Genomic DNA, 13,056 nt, shown 5'->3' on the forward strand with positions numbered 1-13,056 from the left:
GTTTACAGTAAACCTGGGTGCAACTCAGATCCCACCGGGATCTACCGTGTGCTCCTCAAAAGCACTGTCACGTGACAGCTGAAAAACTTACTAAGAGGGCTCACTATTGAAAGGGACCATGGATTCTTACTTCCTAGCACTTACTTTATTTTCTGTATTGAATCTGGTTTCTGGCGTGTCTCAGCCAGAGCTTGAGAGGTCTTTGCTTGATGCATCTATAGAGTCTTTCTCCTGAATCCAGCCTTCTATGTGGACCTTCATTTGCTTTAAAAGCCTGCAAAGCACGGCCTGGTACATGTCATAACGTGATCTCTCGGTCAGGGTCAGGGCTGGCTCTCCGCGCGAGGGCGAGGGCAGAGGCATCCTGACCCTGTGAGGGTGCCATCTCTCTTGCGGCTTTTGTGCTAGCCTCTGAATCTTAAGGGTCTCTTTGTGTTTGAATATTCAAATGATCCCAGATGCTGCCTCTCCCTCCAGGGGGCTACTCCTTAACCAACTCACCTTCTCACTGGGTTTGGAACCTTGAGAGGTCCCAGAGTTATGCCTCTTGCCCATGGCACAGAGTTGTTTCTCTAAAGGAGCACAAAGTAGCATTCTCTAAGCTTCCTTCTGGACCACTGCCTGTGCTGCTTCCGAGGTCATCCAGATTGCTTGCTTGTCTTGGATTACCCCTTCTGAGGAAGGGGGCAGGCAGCATGGTACAGGGAAAATGCTTTCTGGGCAGATCTGATTCAGAGTCCCACCTTTGACTCCATGACCTTGAGCAACCTGAACTCTCAGGATCTGCTTCCTCATTTGTGTTTTGGAGACGGCAATGTCTGTCAGAAATTGGATGAGGAATACATTAGAGAACAAGTGGGAAGTCCCCATCACAGCGTCTGGGACATAAGGGGTATCTCAGGAGAATGGCCCTTTACAATGGACTCAGTGCTGTCTCTTCTATGAGGCCCTTTTTATCATAGGGCCTTCCAGACATGATGTCCTTATTCCTGGCAATGAGAAAACTCAGTCTCCAAGTTTCTTCAAGCTCCTCCAGCTTCCATTTTTAAAGGTGAAAGAAGATGATGCTATGTTCCTCCCTCAGCCTTGGCCTGTGGAAGGGGAGTCTGACTGCCCACGGGCATGTGTGCACAGCGGTGTGTCGAGCTATAAAGAGCAACTGAAGGGCACCTACCCGGGAATGAAAATGACTAGGGGAAGACCTAGCAGAATGTGCTGAGTGCACTGTGTCCTGCTGCTCTGAGTGGCTCTTTAGTTAGGTTCAGGGCAAACAGCTTTTAAGAATTAGCTTTCTGGGACTTCCCTGGTGGCGCAGTGCTTAAGAATCTGCCTGCCAATGCAAGGGACACGGGTTCGAGTCCTGGTCCGGGAAGATCCCACATGCCGCGGAGCAACTAAGCCTGTGCGCCACAACTACTGAGCCTGCGCTCTAGAGCCCGTGAGCCACAACTACTGAGCCTGCGCTCTAGAGCCCGTGAGCCACAACTACTGAAGCCCGCACGCCTAGAGCCCGTGCTCCGCAACGAGAAGGCACTGCAATGAGAAGCCTGCGCACCGCAACGATGAGTAGCCTCTGCTTGCCACAACTAGAGAAAGCCTGCGCAGCAACGAAGACCCAACGCAGCCAAAAATAAATAAATAAATTTATTTTAAAAAAAAAAGGGGGCTTCCCTGGTGGCGCAGTAGTTGAGAGTCTGCCTGCTAATGCAGGGGACACGGGTTCGAGCCCTGCTCTGGGAGGATCCCACGTGCCGTGGAGCAACTGGGCCCGTGAACCACAACTGCTGAGCCTGCGCGTCTGGAGCCTGTGCTCCGCAACAAGAGAGGCCGCGATAGTGAGAGGCCCGCGCACCGCGATGAAGAGTGGCCCCCACTTGCCGCAGCTAGAGAAAGCCCTCGCACAGAAACGAAGACCCAACATAGCAATCAATCAATCAATAAATCTTTAAAAAAAAAAATTAGCTTTTTAGGAATCATTCAGTGCCTCAGGAATTCTTAAAAAACTGTTTTCCTGGGCTTCCCTGGTGGCACAGTGGTTAAGAATCCGCCTGCCAATGCAGGGGACACGGGTTCGAGCCCTGGTCCGGGAAGATCCCACATGCCACGGAGCAACTAAGCCTGTGCACCACAACTACTGAACCTGTGCTCTAGAACCTGTGAGCCACAACTACTGAGCCCGCACGCCTAGAGCCTGTGCTCCGCAACAAGAGAAGCCACTGCGATGAGAAGCCTAAGCACTGCAACGAAGAGTAGCCCCAGCTCACCACAACTAGAGAAAGCCCGCACACAGCAACAAGGACCCAATGCAGCCAAAAATAAAATAAATTTATTAAAAACCAAACCAAACCAAAAAAAAAAACACCTGTTTTTCTTTCAACCACTTCTCCATTTTTAACTTTTAATGAAATAACTGGAACAGCCCAGGAATGCTTTTCAGACTGAGCAGGTAGTTCCTTCCACAGTCCTCTCCTCTTTAAAGGCAGTTGTGGCGTCCAGGCTGGGATGACTGCATGCCTGGAGTTTTCCTGCTTCCCCAGCTTTGGTGCTTTGGGGGAAATGGATGTACTTACACAGCAGGGATGTTTGTTCAACAAAGTCTGGCATCTAGAGGAGGTGGTCTCCTTCCTTGCTTGTGCCTGAAGTAGACAGAGAGGTCGAAGCCAGGCAGGAAAGACCACAGGACTCCGTCCTTAACGAAAGGTGTGGAGGCTCCAGCCCGTTTCAGAAAATCTGCAACCTCTCCGTTCACAGGGCAGCTGCCTAGCTCTCTACATGGCGAGGATTGGAAATTCCAGCTGGATTTCTGAAGAAAAAAATAAAGTCACTGGAAGCAGTGGGCTTCCAACTTTAACCAAGTTAGCCTTGGGAACTATAGCTGGTGCTGTCCCCCCGCCTCGGGCCTGCAGTCTCTAAACCTAACAGTTCTAACTGGCAGCCTTGGATTTTGGTACGGTAGCTGGATTGGGGTGTAGCCTCAGCTATTAAAATCAAAGGAGAGGAACTCAGTGCTCCCTTGGCATGGCTGGAGAAAAACTCTTCCACGGAAGAAAAAGCCTCCCTTTCTCAATGAATGCAGTGGGCCTTGGCTGATGCGCCCTCAGGACTGTCTTGCGCATGGTTCTTGCGTGCCCACCGCAGTGTCCAGCTCCCAAGAGAGGTGCTCAGTAACTTCTCTGATGAACCAGAGCCTGAAGGGGTGACTCTAAATATCCCTTAAGAGACCAGCCAAATCGTTAGGAATTTGGCCTCTGCCAGCTGTTCCTGGGGGAGGCTTCCTCACACCGCAGGCCTCAGTGAAGCTGAGTGCAAGTCAGCTCCCCTGAGAGGTACTGTAATGAAAGGAGTGCACCACAACGCCGTGTTTTTCCAAGTGTTACCCATTTATAAATAAGTACATTTGCTTTCATACATACAGTTCATTGTACAGATGGCGATCTGTATACATGGGCAGGAAACTGCATTCATTTAACTTTTCACATCTATCTCACACAGCTCACATGTACAGACAATAAAACTGCTCAAGCAAGTACAGCAAAGGAAAACGTCTTTCCTTATACACAGGGGCCTAGATGCCTCTGTTGGGTGTGGGACATCCCCACTGCACGAGTTCACAACTGTGTGGTGTTCAATATATCAGGATAGAGAACAAACATGCATTGGATAATATACTGTACAGAGAAAGTCCTTTACATCTGAGTTATAGAAAACCTAAAGGAAAACTAAGTGCATTAAAGCTTTTTCCAGCAAGTGTCTTGAAAGGACAGCAAAGAGGAGGAAGAATCAAAATCATATTAGTACAAATCACTCTTTAATTGTAGACTGTACATGTCTGTACTAATTAAAATCATCTTGGATTTGGAGGAGACAGAACAGAGACAAAGATGCTATGCTGGATGGAAAGGAGGCCATGCCTGAGAATGGCACCTGCCCTGAGCCTGATGAGGAACTGGCCCCACTCAGCAGGAATCAGCCAAAGAAGAAAAAAAAACAGAAACAAAAACAAACCAAAAAAACCAAACCAGAACAGGAAGTGTAACTTACAGAACTTCCAAAATAACCTGTGAATGAAGTAGAGATCTGGAGCCAGCATTTCTAACTTTTTTCCAGTAAGTTGGTTCACAATAAGGCAGGTACATTCAAGTACTGAATTTTCCAGAATTAACTCCCTGTCTGGTCCTGGGGACCAGAGGGATTGAGTTGAGTCCCCCTAACCAGGTGTTCTGGTTAGTGATTAGGCAAAAGAAAAATCCAGCCAGCAAGTGCTACAACACAGCCCGCTAAGCTCCTTCCTTTCCACAGACTAGGTGGAAAAAACGAGAGCGACGCCGGCCTGCACCTATATGCATCCAGCTAAAACCTGACAGGTCAGCTTAGTGGAGATATCACAGAGTCAGCAGGAAGAAATGAGAGGATACGGGTGAGGAAACATGAAAGTAACACTTGATTTTTGGTGTCCAATTATGCGTTCATTTGGTACTGACTTTCAAAGCTCTGACTGTGGCCATCAGCTGGCCACAAGCATCTCAGGGTGGTTCAGCTGCTGTGAGGCATTGGACACCGAAATGCAGGTTACCAACACTTCAGCCCTTGAGTGGTCTGTGTTATAAAAGTTGATGAAGACCCAGTGATTATTCAAGTAGCTCTGCACAGTGGCTCCACCAGCCCCATTGTGCTTGTGTCCAGGCCCCCAGCCAGCCACCTTTTCTTGGGAGCAGCCAGAGCTGAGTTCAAGGCATTGCATGGTGAAGGTTTCCATGACACGTCTTTGTAGGTAGCTCCTACCCCTAAGCCCTTTGTTCACTGTTGTCATGGTAGACGGTCAGTCTGGAATTCCTAGAAGAGAAGGAGAGAAAGCCACACCCCCCAGTGCACACACAACCGGGCGGCATGGGCCTGGTGCGGGGCACAGGGCAGCTTCTTGAGAAGGGGGCAGCCCCGGGACAGACAGGCAGGGCGGGCGAGGCTGGGATGGGGGGGGTACATCCTGCCCCCTGGGGGAGCCTGTTCCATTCTGTGGCAAAGATTCAGCAACTGGTTTTGTCCAAGGCAATTCCGCAGGAGAAAAATAACTATCTGTGAATCAAACCACCCAACCGTGACACCCCTGGAGTTATAAAAGTTGGAGGCCGAGAGGAACTGAGAGGACAGGTCTTCTGCACACCCATTCACCCACCAGAGAAAGGGAGCTCTGGTCAGCCTTCCCCCAGCCTCTGCCTGGCTGAAGGTCCAAAGCAGGTAGTGTTCAAAGAGCTTATCTCGCCACATCTGGCACAGATGTGTGAAGACCCCTTTCCAGGCCTTTGTTCCCTCCCTCTCGAACCCTCTTGAGCCTACGGGCCTGTCTGTTGGCCTGGATGTCGCTCCTCCAGAGATGCTGCCATTCTTTGCTACCAGACAAGCCTGGTGCAGAGCCACAGTGACACCTAGTGGTAAAGTACGGTGAAGCAAGGTGACATCCACAAAAACCCACTGTCTATGACTAAAATCTAAGGAAAATACGTATGGATATTAAATTAGATACTGATTAATTTTTCTGTTGGGTACATCTCTGGAATATAAAAATACCAATATTTAGAGAGGGGGTTCATAAACTACTATACAATATAAGGACCGAGAATACCTTTCTCTAAGCTGTTCTGTTTACAACAGTCCAGGCTTACCTAAATTAGCAAACCTGTATCTCTGGACAACGACCTGGGGTACTGTACATGATTCTAATTAGTGGAATTTTCCTGAGCCTTCGAGTTTAAGTTAAACACATCTAGAAAGAAGGGCACATGGGAGAGGAACAAGAAGGGTTTGTGCTCTATTAACTTGGGACCTTTAATAGCGCACGTCTGCAACCCGGACAAGATACAACAGCAGATACAAAATGGTCTCCATTTTGTCCATGCCAAATTCTCATGTTACACAGGTTTTCCCTTTACTTTGTAAATAAACATTAATTTTTAATTGTTAATTGTGTGCCTTACTGATCCAGTAAATAAAGTAACCATGTCTCAGGAGTCCCTAAGAAAATTGCTGGAAAAGCACTTTAAAATCACTGCAAATATTTTTTTGTATTTAAAAACTCTTAATCTTTTTGATGCTTATATACAACAGTTATTTCTTGTGCTATAAATGTTGTGATCCACTGCTTGCTTTCTTTCCTTTTTTTTTTTTCCCTTGAAAAATACACTAAAAGGGCGGTTTTGCTATTTTCTAATGAAGACATTACTCACACTTAAATATCCAGTATTTATCAGAGTTACAAATTCAAACAATAAAGTGCACCCATTTAAAGACATGATGTGATGGAAACCCATTAGTGCAAGAATTCTGGGTGAACGGAAGGTAGGATTTGGTGAGAAACCTGTAAGCTAAAGTCTGTCACCACTGCCTCCATTTCAGGGTGATGTGAATCGGGTGAGTGGAACTTACCGGTTTCATGTGAAAAATTTCCCCCCATCTGAAGCCAGACATTGATTCAGCAAGTGCTGCTCGGGGAGGAGGCATCTCTAAGGTACAGCACTGAGATCATCCCGTGGCAGTGAAGTAGCAAAACAGGGCACAGGCAGTCTGCTTACAAGGAAAGACTTTGTCTCCTGCTCCAATAAGGTCCAGTTGGCAATTTTTAGACAAAAACAACCGGCGCCCAGTAGTGATATTCACTCCCTCTTACAATGGCTAAAAAAGAATTGCATCGTGACTGTTGACAGTTTAGGTGTTTTGTCCAGTAAGGCATGGACCCCAAATCTGTCCGTCCTAGAAAATTCTAAGATACACGTTCGGGAGAAGTGGCATCAGTGGTGTTATTTGTAAAACCGTAGAACCTGCTCACCCACTCAGGTGGGTGCAGGTGGTACGTGTGGTGTTCCAAATAAACGGGGCACTTTTCTAATAAACACTGAGAAGTTTTCAAAATGTGGCAGCAGCTCCTCAGTGAGTAGTAGTTAAAAAGGGTAAGATGCAAAGAGCCCAACAGGGCTGAGACCTGGACAAAAAAAGCTGAGAGGCTGCTGGGCTCCTGGCTGTAGGCTGACGCTATAGCTGTACATTTCACCTTCTTGATGAGAGACAGAGAGAGAAGAGACACTGACGTCCACTCTGGGCTGGCTGAGTGGGAGATAGTCCTTCAGCATCAGAGAGAGTGGACAGAGGCTGGGTCTTGAGTTAGCCTTGCTGTTTACTTCTAGCACAGGACACACATCCTGGCCTGTTCCAGGCTTGGGGGTGGAGGGGTTCATCTATTTGGCAGAATCTAAGTTAGCAAAGAAGTGTTTCTGATTTCAGCTTCATGCTCCCCACGTCTTAACGATTCTTTCAGAGGACACTTACGATTACAAACAGGTCTGGTCACATCTGGATGTTTATTCAGGAAGCCTCCCTTCCTGTAGCCCTTTACTAACAAGAGCAGAATGATTCCTGGTAACAGTGACCGAATTCTCTTTTGTTTAGTTTTAGTTGTTTTGTTTGTTAATTTTAAGAGCTGATGTGCAGTCGCTACCAGGCCTGTGCTAAGGCTTTGATTTCAGTGTTCCTGCCGTCCATCTCATGCTGGCCTCAGTCACTCAAAGGACTGGTTAGCAAAGGACCACCAGACACAGGAGATGTCTGGAGGGTGACTGGATCAGAAGACTTGCTGTCTACCTTATGTGCTCCTACCCAGGGCTGAAAGGGGTCTTTCTTCACCCTGAAACACTTCGCTGTGCCTGGTTTTTAAATGTCAATCCCCAAACACTCCTACCTAGAAAAAGAAAAGAGTAAACAGTTCCTGTAATAATAGATAATGAAACAATAGATCTTGAAATGGAGTTAGACAACATTTGCCATGGAATGCAATGGCCCTGGGTGCAAGCTCTGGGAATAAGTCTTACCGTCCCCAGAGAATTCAACTTCCTTCCCCAAAAACCAATTCTTCACTATACCATCTGGGTTTAAAAAAAAAAAAAAAAAAAAGAGGGCCAGTAGAACAAAATCTGGCTCTAGGAAAAGATCCAACTTAACAGGATTACACACCAGTCAACCTCCGGGAAGAGAACGCTTTTTGCGGAATACGAGGCTCAGTGACGTATCAGAACCCGAGAAGCAGATTTCTCCAAGACAGACTTTCTACAGCCTTCCACTGAGAATCCAGAACAGTCTCTCTCTCTCTATGTATTTATTTATTCTCTCCCCCACCCATGGAAAATTGGTAGCTTTTAATGGTTAATTTGGCTAAAAACGTAAAGAATAACTCAGTGAATTATTTAAAAATATGCATGATTCTCATCCAGTTTCCTCGGCTGACTGAAATATTTAAAGGGCTGGTTGTTTTCTGAATGTTCCTAAAACGCCTCTTGGGAAATCCATGTAGTGACATTTCAAATAACTGTATTGGTGCTTTCTTATTTCTTCTCTTTCTCCTTGATCCTTTACCCCCATAGGAAGACCAGCAATAATCTAAATGAACATTCTAGACCTGATGGCTGCAGGGAGCTGGCGGTCCAGGGGAGGAGACCATGGCACAAGAATGCACTGGGGCTGCTATTTGGATAACACTGGATAAGAATGCAAAGGCAAAGGGGCATCACACTCTTTCTAAAGTTCCTAGAAGAAAACGAACAAGAACATCTTATTTTTGTAAAAAAGGAGAAAGACATTTTACACAACAAGAACATCAGTGAAAGCGATTGTCTCCTGGAAAAAGCTGACCAGTGTGTCTGATCTCCCTGGGTTAAAGCACACGGCACAACAATCTCCTCGTTGGCATCTGAAGAGAGGGAGAGAGCGTGTGGCTAGGGTACAGACAAAAGAAACCCAAGTCCCGGCTCCCCGGAGGCCAGCTTCCCAGTCGGCTGCATGCAAAGGATTTCGGCATGTGGGCTGCCACCTCTGAACACCACGCGGAAACTACATGAGAAATTAAGCCAGAGAACTACCTCGAATGTGGAAACCAAGCCTGAAAATGTGCAGTGAACACATAGGGGTCTCGCTCCAACACACGTCTTTTAAACATTAGACTCCACAAATGGTCTCTTTGGTTTGATAGGGGACGTCTGCCCATGTCGAGGGTCCCGGGACAGCTGCCTGTGCAGGTTGTCCTGGTACGCCTGAGCCACAGGGAGGGTCCGAGCCACCTTCACGTCGGGGTACGAGGAGGCCTGGCTAACTCTCTCCAGCAGGTCTCCGCGGGACCCGTTAGCCAGCATCCCATGGGGGCTGTAGTAATCGTCCTCCAGCAAATGGCCGTTCTGTGCATTGTTGGTTTTGTTATAAAAGGCAATGTTGCTGATGGATGACGGTGGGCTGAAGGACTCAGGCTGAGGCAGGTTGCCTGGAGACGTAGGACTGAGAACGGTATCCACTGATGACACTGCCCAGGTCCGATTCTGCTGGTGAAGGTGGGGGTACTGTTGCGTCCGGGCCGTTTTATCTATGATCCCCATGAATGGTGTGGTCCTGGATCGGGTGGGCTCACTGGGGTAACCTCCCTGAGTGGGAGACACTGGCGATAGCTCGTCACATGACCTGTCGTATGCCGGTTTCAGTGGGATCTCCATTTGTTGAATCGAGGAAGATGGCCGGAAGGTAGGAGTTAGGTTGGAGGCGGATGAGATACTATTGCTAGATGGAGAGAAACGAAGGCCTACGCTTTGGGAGTGCAGCAATGGCCTGGGAGTTGGTGGGTGGGGTTTGATTTCATTAGGGTTGACACTAATAGGTCTTCTGATTAAATGTGACACATCGGGGGAACCTAGTTGGCTGGAGGAACGCTCCAGATCTAGTTTTGAGTGACAGACTGGGTAATAGGATGCGGACTGGCTACGCCCAATCTGTGGTGTCTGGCTGTATCTCACGCCACCTCGATAGGCGGAGGAAGGTCGCTGGGGAAGCTCTTCTTTGGTCAACCCTCCGTGCTGACAGATGGCGCCTGCACTCAGGCTGGCCTGCACATGCTGCACGGGTCTCCCGTCCCCTACAATCCCCCCGATGGACCCCTGATAAACCAACCGGCCCTGACTTACTCCTATGTCTCCTTGTGAAGACTGGTATTTAGCAGCCATCGAATGGGCCACTTGGCCATAGGCCCCTGTGGAGATGACGGTGCTCGAATGAACTGCTGAGCTGGGCTGGTTGCTTCTCACGATCTGGGCTTTGGCCGGCTGGAGCCTGAGCCCTTGCTGGGGCACTGCCACAGGAAGCTGGGGCATCTGGTAGGGCCGCTGGGCCATCTTGGATAACGGAGATTTCGGTCTGCCAGGAAGCTGACTCACACTTGTTTCTTGCTGATAGCGCACGGGCGAGCCTGACTGGGCTCTGTAGACGCTCACGCTTTCCGCTGGAGGGCTGGCCCGATACTGAGGGCCTCTGCGGAGAGGGGACGGGGGCGGGCTCGGGTACTCCTTGCCCTGCCCTCCCACAGGAGGGGGGCTGAAGCGGTAAGACCCTCCCTGATGAGCGGGGGAAGTATGCGGGGGGCTGGGCCTGTAATGCGAGTTCTGGTGAGTCGGAGAAAGGGCAGGTGAGGCGGACTGGTAACCCTGCCTAGTGGGAGAGCCCACAGAGCTGCTGGGCCGGAAGTCAAAACCCTGGTGGGAGCCGAGAGGCGAGCTGGAGATGCAGGCCGAGTCGCGGTGGGCCGGGGAGGAGGGCGGGCTCTGGATTATCGGGAGCCCCTGGCTGGGCCGAGCCTCCGTCTGGAGGCCGATGGACACATTCTCAACATCCTGTTCCAAGAACTCCTCCTCGAGTATGTCCTGCACGGAGTAGATATCTTCATGCTGGGGTTCAGGTTCTGTTTCTTCCGGTAACTGCTGCTGAGGCTGCTGCTGTGCCGCCGGCGGCTGCTGCTGCATCTGTCGGCACTCTTCCTCCACTCTCAGCAGGAGTCTCTGGATCTCACGGTTGTTTGGACACAGCTTGATGGCCTCGTTCAGGTCCTCTAAGGCTGCTGCAAACTGTCTGCTTGACAAAATGTAAACACAGGAACTGGAGTTATTCTGAATCAACAGGAACCACCAAGAGCTGAGAACATGGTCACTGTTTCAGAGAACTGTTAGCGTCTGGGGGCATCTGGGGGGCTTTGGTTTCGTCTGATTTGTAAGGAAGGAAATAGGTAGGCTGTCATTCCAGAAGAGTCCAGAATGATTCCCTAGCCAGTTCAGCCTCCATCTTCCCTCTGGCCTCTCTGGCATCAGTGGAGAAATGTCCCCATTTTGTCAGTCCAGACAGGCCCTTCAGGAAGTTTCTCTCAGTGTCCAAATGCACACCAGGTAGTAGGAGGGTTGGGTGGGGTTGTCATTTACAGGGTCACTGTCAATTAGCTTAGGAACAAAACAGTAACTACAATATTTAAAATCTTGCTGATCCAGCAGAATTTTTTCTTTATATTTTAGCTCCAATTTTCAGGCCTGTTCCATCCTAGGCATGAACGCCGTCCTCTGCCCTTTCTACCCCTCGCCCCACAGCACTGCGGCTCCTCCATTCTGCTACATCAAAGCTGGGCAGGTATTAGGCTTGCTGACTAGAAAACTCAGATTCTAATCTACAAATAAGGACACAGACAGTCAGAGATACTCCCATCCTCTCTATTAACCTTGCCCAGAAAAGGGGCAATTGGCCTTGTGGGGAAGGAATAATCCAAGGGGAAAGAGAATTTGACAGTCAAGCTTCTGTAAGAACTCTGTTGCCCCAGCTAATTAAGACTAAGATCGCTGCCACCGTCATCACTAGACTTAAGCTGGGTTTGATTTTCAGGACCACATGCCCCCTGGTCATAGCTGTGAACCTGAAGCAGTTCTTTTACAGGCAGAGCTGGGGAGAAGGGCAGGGCGCCGGGCAGGAGGCATTAAGGACAGTGACAAGTTATCTAAAGATCACTGATGGCAGTTTCTACATCTTTCTGGAGCCCTTCCTGCCCACTGGCCAAACCATAGCAGATGGGGCATAAGAGATGGGGTTTCCCTTGGGCCTCCTCAGTCCCGGCAGCAGGACCTCCTGTCTCCATGCGTGTGTGGTGTGGTGCTGGGAGGGGTGGGTATGTGAGAAGGAGGCTTGATGCCACCAGACTGGAGGAGAGCCCCAGGAGGAAGACTAAATGATCCAGGGAATCTCCCAAACGCCTGTAAGAAAAGAAAGAGGAGCCCGTGATATATGACCCATCCTACTTTCCCCTCTAAAAGGGCTGGGAGGATATTTTGCTCAAGTGACCTCTTCTTAAGCCACCAGTGTCTCTACGCTATCTGCTTTGGGGGTTAAAAAGCGACTGAGATATGGCAGAGGCTTCTTGGAAGAAGGTGCCATTCTCCAACAATGAAAAGGCAGTTTTCTCCCGAAGTAAAATGCTCTAGATCTCCACAGCCCCAAAGAGTTGCCAGCTGTACGATGCGTTCTGTGTGACGGGAGCCAGCCCCAAAGCTTGGTCCTGCGAGTCCTCAGGGACAGACGTATGGGTCTGTCCGATACGCCCCAGGATGGTCTACGTTGCCTCGGCCAGATTTTCAGAAAAGAGAGCTCTTGCTTCTCACCCTCTCTCTCTCTCTCCTCACCTGCTGCTGCGTTTTGCCCTTGCTCTTGCATAGTAAGCTTCATAAGATTTCGGTTTCAGCTCCAGGGCCTTAGTAGCAAATTCCTCCGCCATTCCAAAATCCTGTCATTACAATAGGTGTGCAAATGAGTCATTGAAGAGATATGAAAAATAGACAGCTTGGGAATAAAACAGATTATATGTACATTTCTTTGACATTTATGGACGGAACACCTGGGATTCTTGACATGCCTGGCATGGCTCTAGCCACGTGGCCCAGACTGAAGTTCCTTCTGCCTTTTGCCCTGTGTGGCCCTGCAATGGCTCACAGGAATTCATCTGCCCGAAAGTATGAAAATATTTTCAATTTGTCCTCTTTCTGCCTTTGTAACATAGTTCTTTCTGGTCCAGAAGCCAAATATCAACCCACTGAAGCTCTTGAAGTTGGAAACCCGAACTCTTGTTGCACACGCATGTATGAGGCAAACACACATGTCGACGCCTCATGTGTACCCTCATCCTACCCCCCACCTTCCTGCCGCACCCACTATTCCTTGGCTTTAAAGGGA

The 13,056-nt window shown here is 49.0% G+C and overlaps 1 protein-coding gene across 18 annotated transcripts in view; it reads right to left on the reverse strand.

The window, feature by feature from the left end:
* Nucleotides 1–2,308: 2,308 nt before the first annotated feature.
* TANC2 (tetratricopeptide repeat, ankyrin repeat and coiled-coil containing 2) overlaps nt 2,309–13,056 on the reverse strand; it is a gene marked incomplete at its 3' end in the record, with an annotated part of 361,692 nt that continues 350,944 nt past the window's right edge. For 12 of the 18 annotated variants that reach the window (XM_082443053.1, XM_082443067.1, XM_082443050.1 and 9 more), the window contains 2 exons: nt 12,510–12,610; nt 2,309–10,926 (listed from right to left, as the gene is read on the reverse strand). In XM_082443053.1, coding sequence (XP_082299179.1) covers nt 8,970–10,926; nt 12,510–12,610 — 2,058 coding nt within the window. Of the gene's footprint in view, nt 10,927–12,505; nt 12,611–13,056 lie in introns of those variants that run through there. The other 6 variants (XM_082443054.1, XM_082443055.1, XM_082443065.1 and 3 more) reach the window with 3 other exon arrangements.

This window comes from Balaenoptera physalus, assembly GCF_965194825.1.
Source record: "Balaenoptera physalus genome assembly, chromosome: 20".
Lineage (NCBI taxonomy): Eukaryota > Metazoa > Chordata > Mammalia > Artiodactyla > Balaenopteridae > Balaenoptera > Balaenoptera physalus.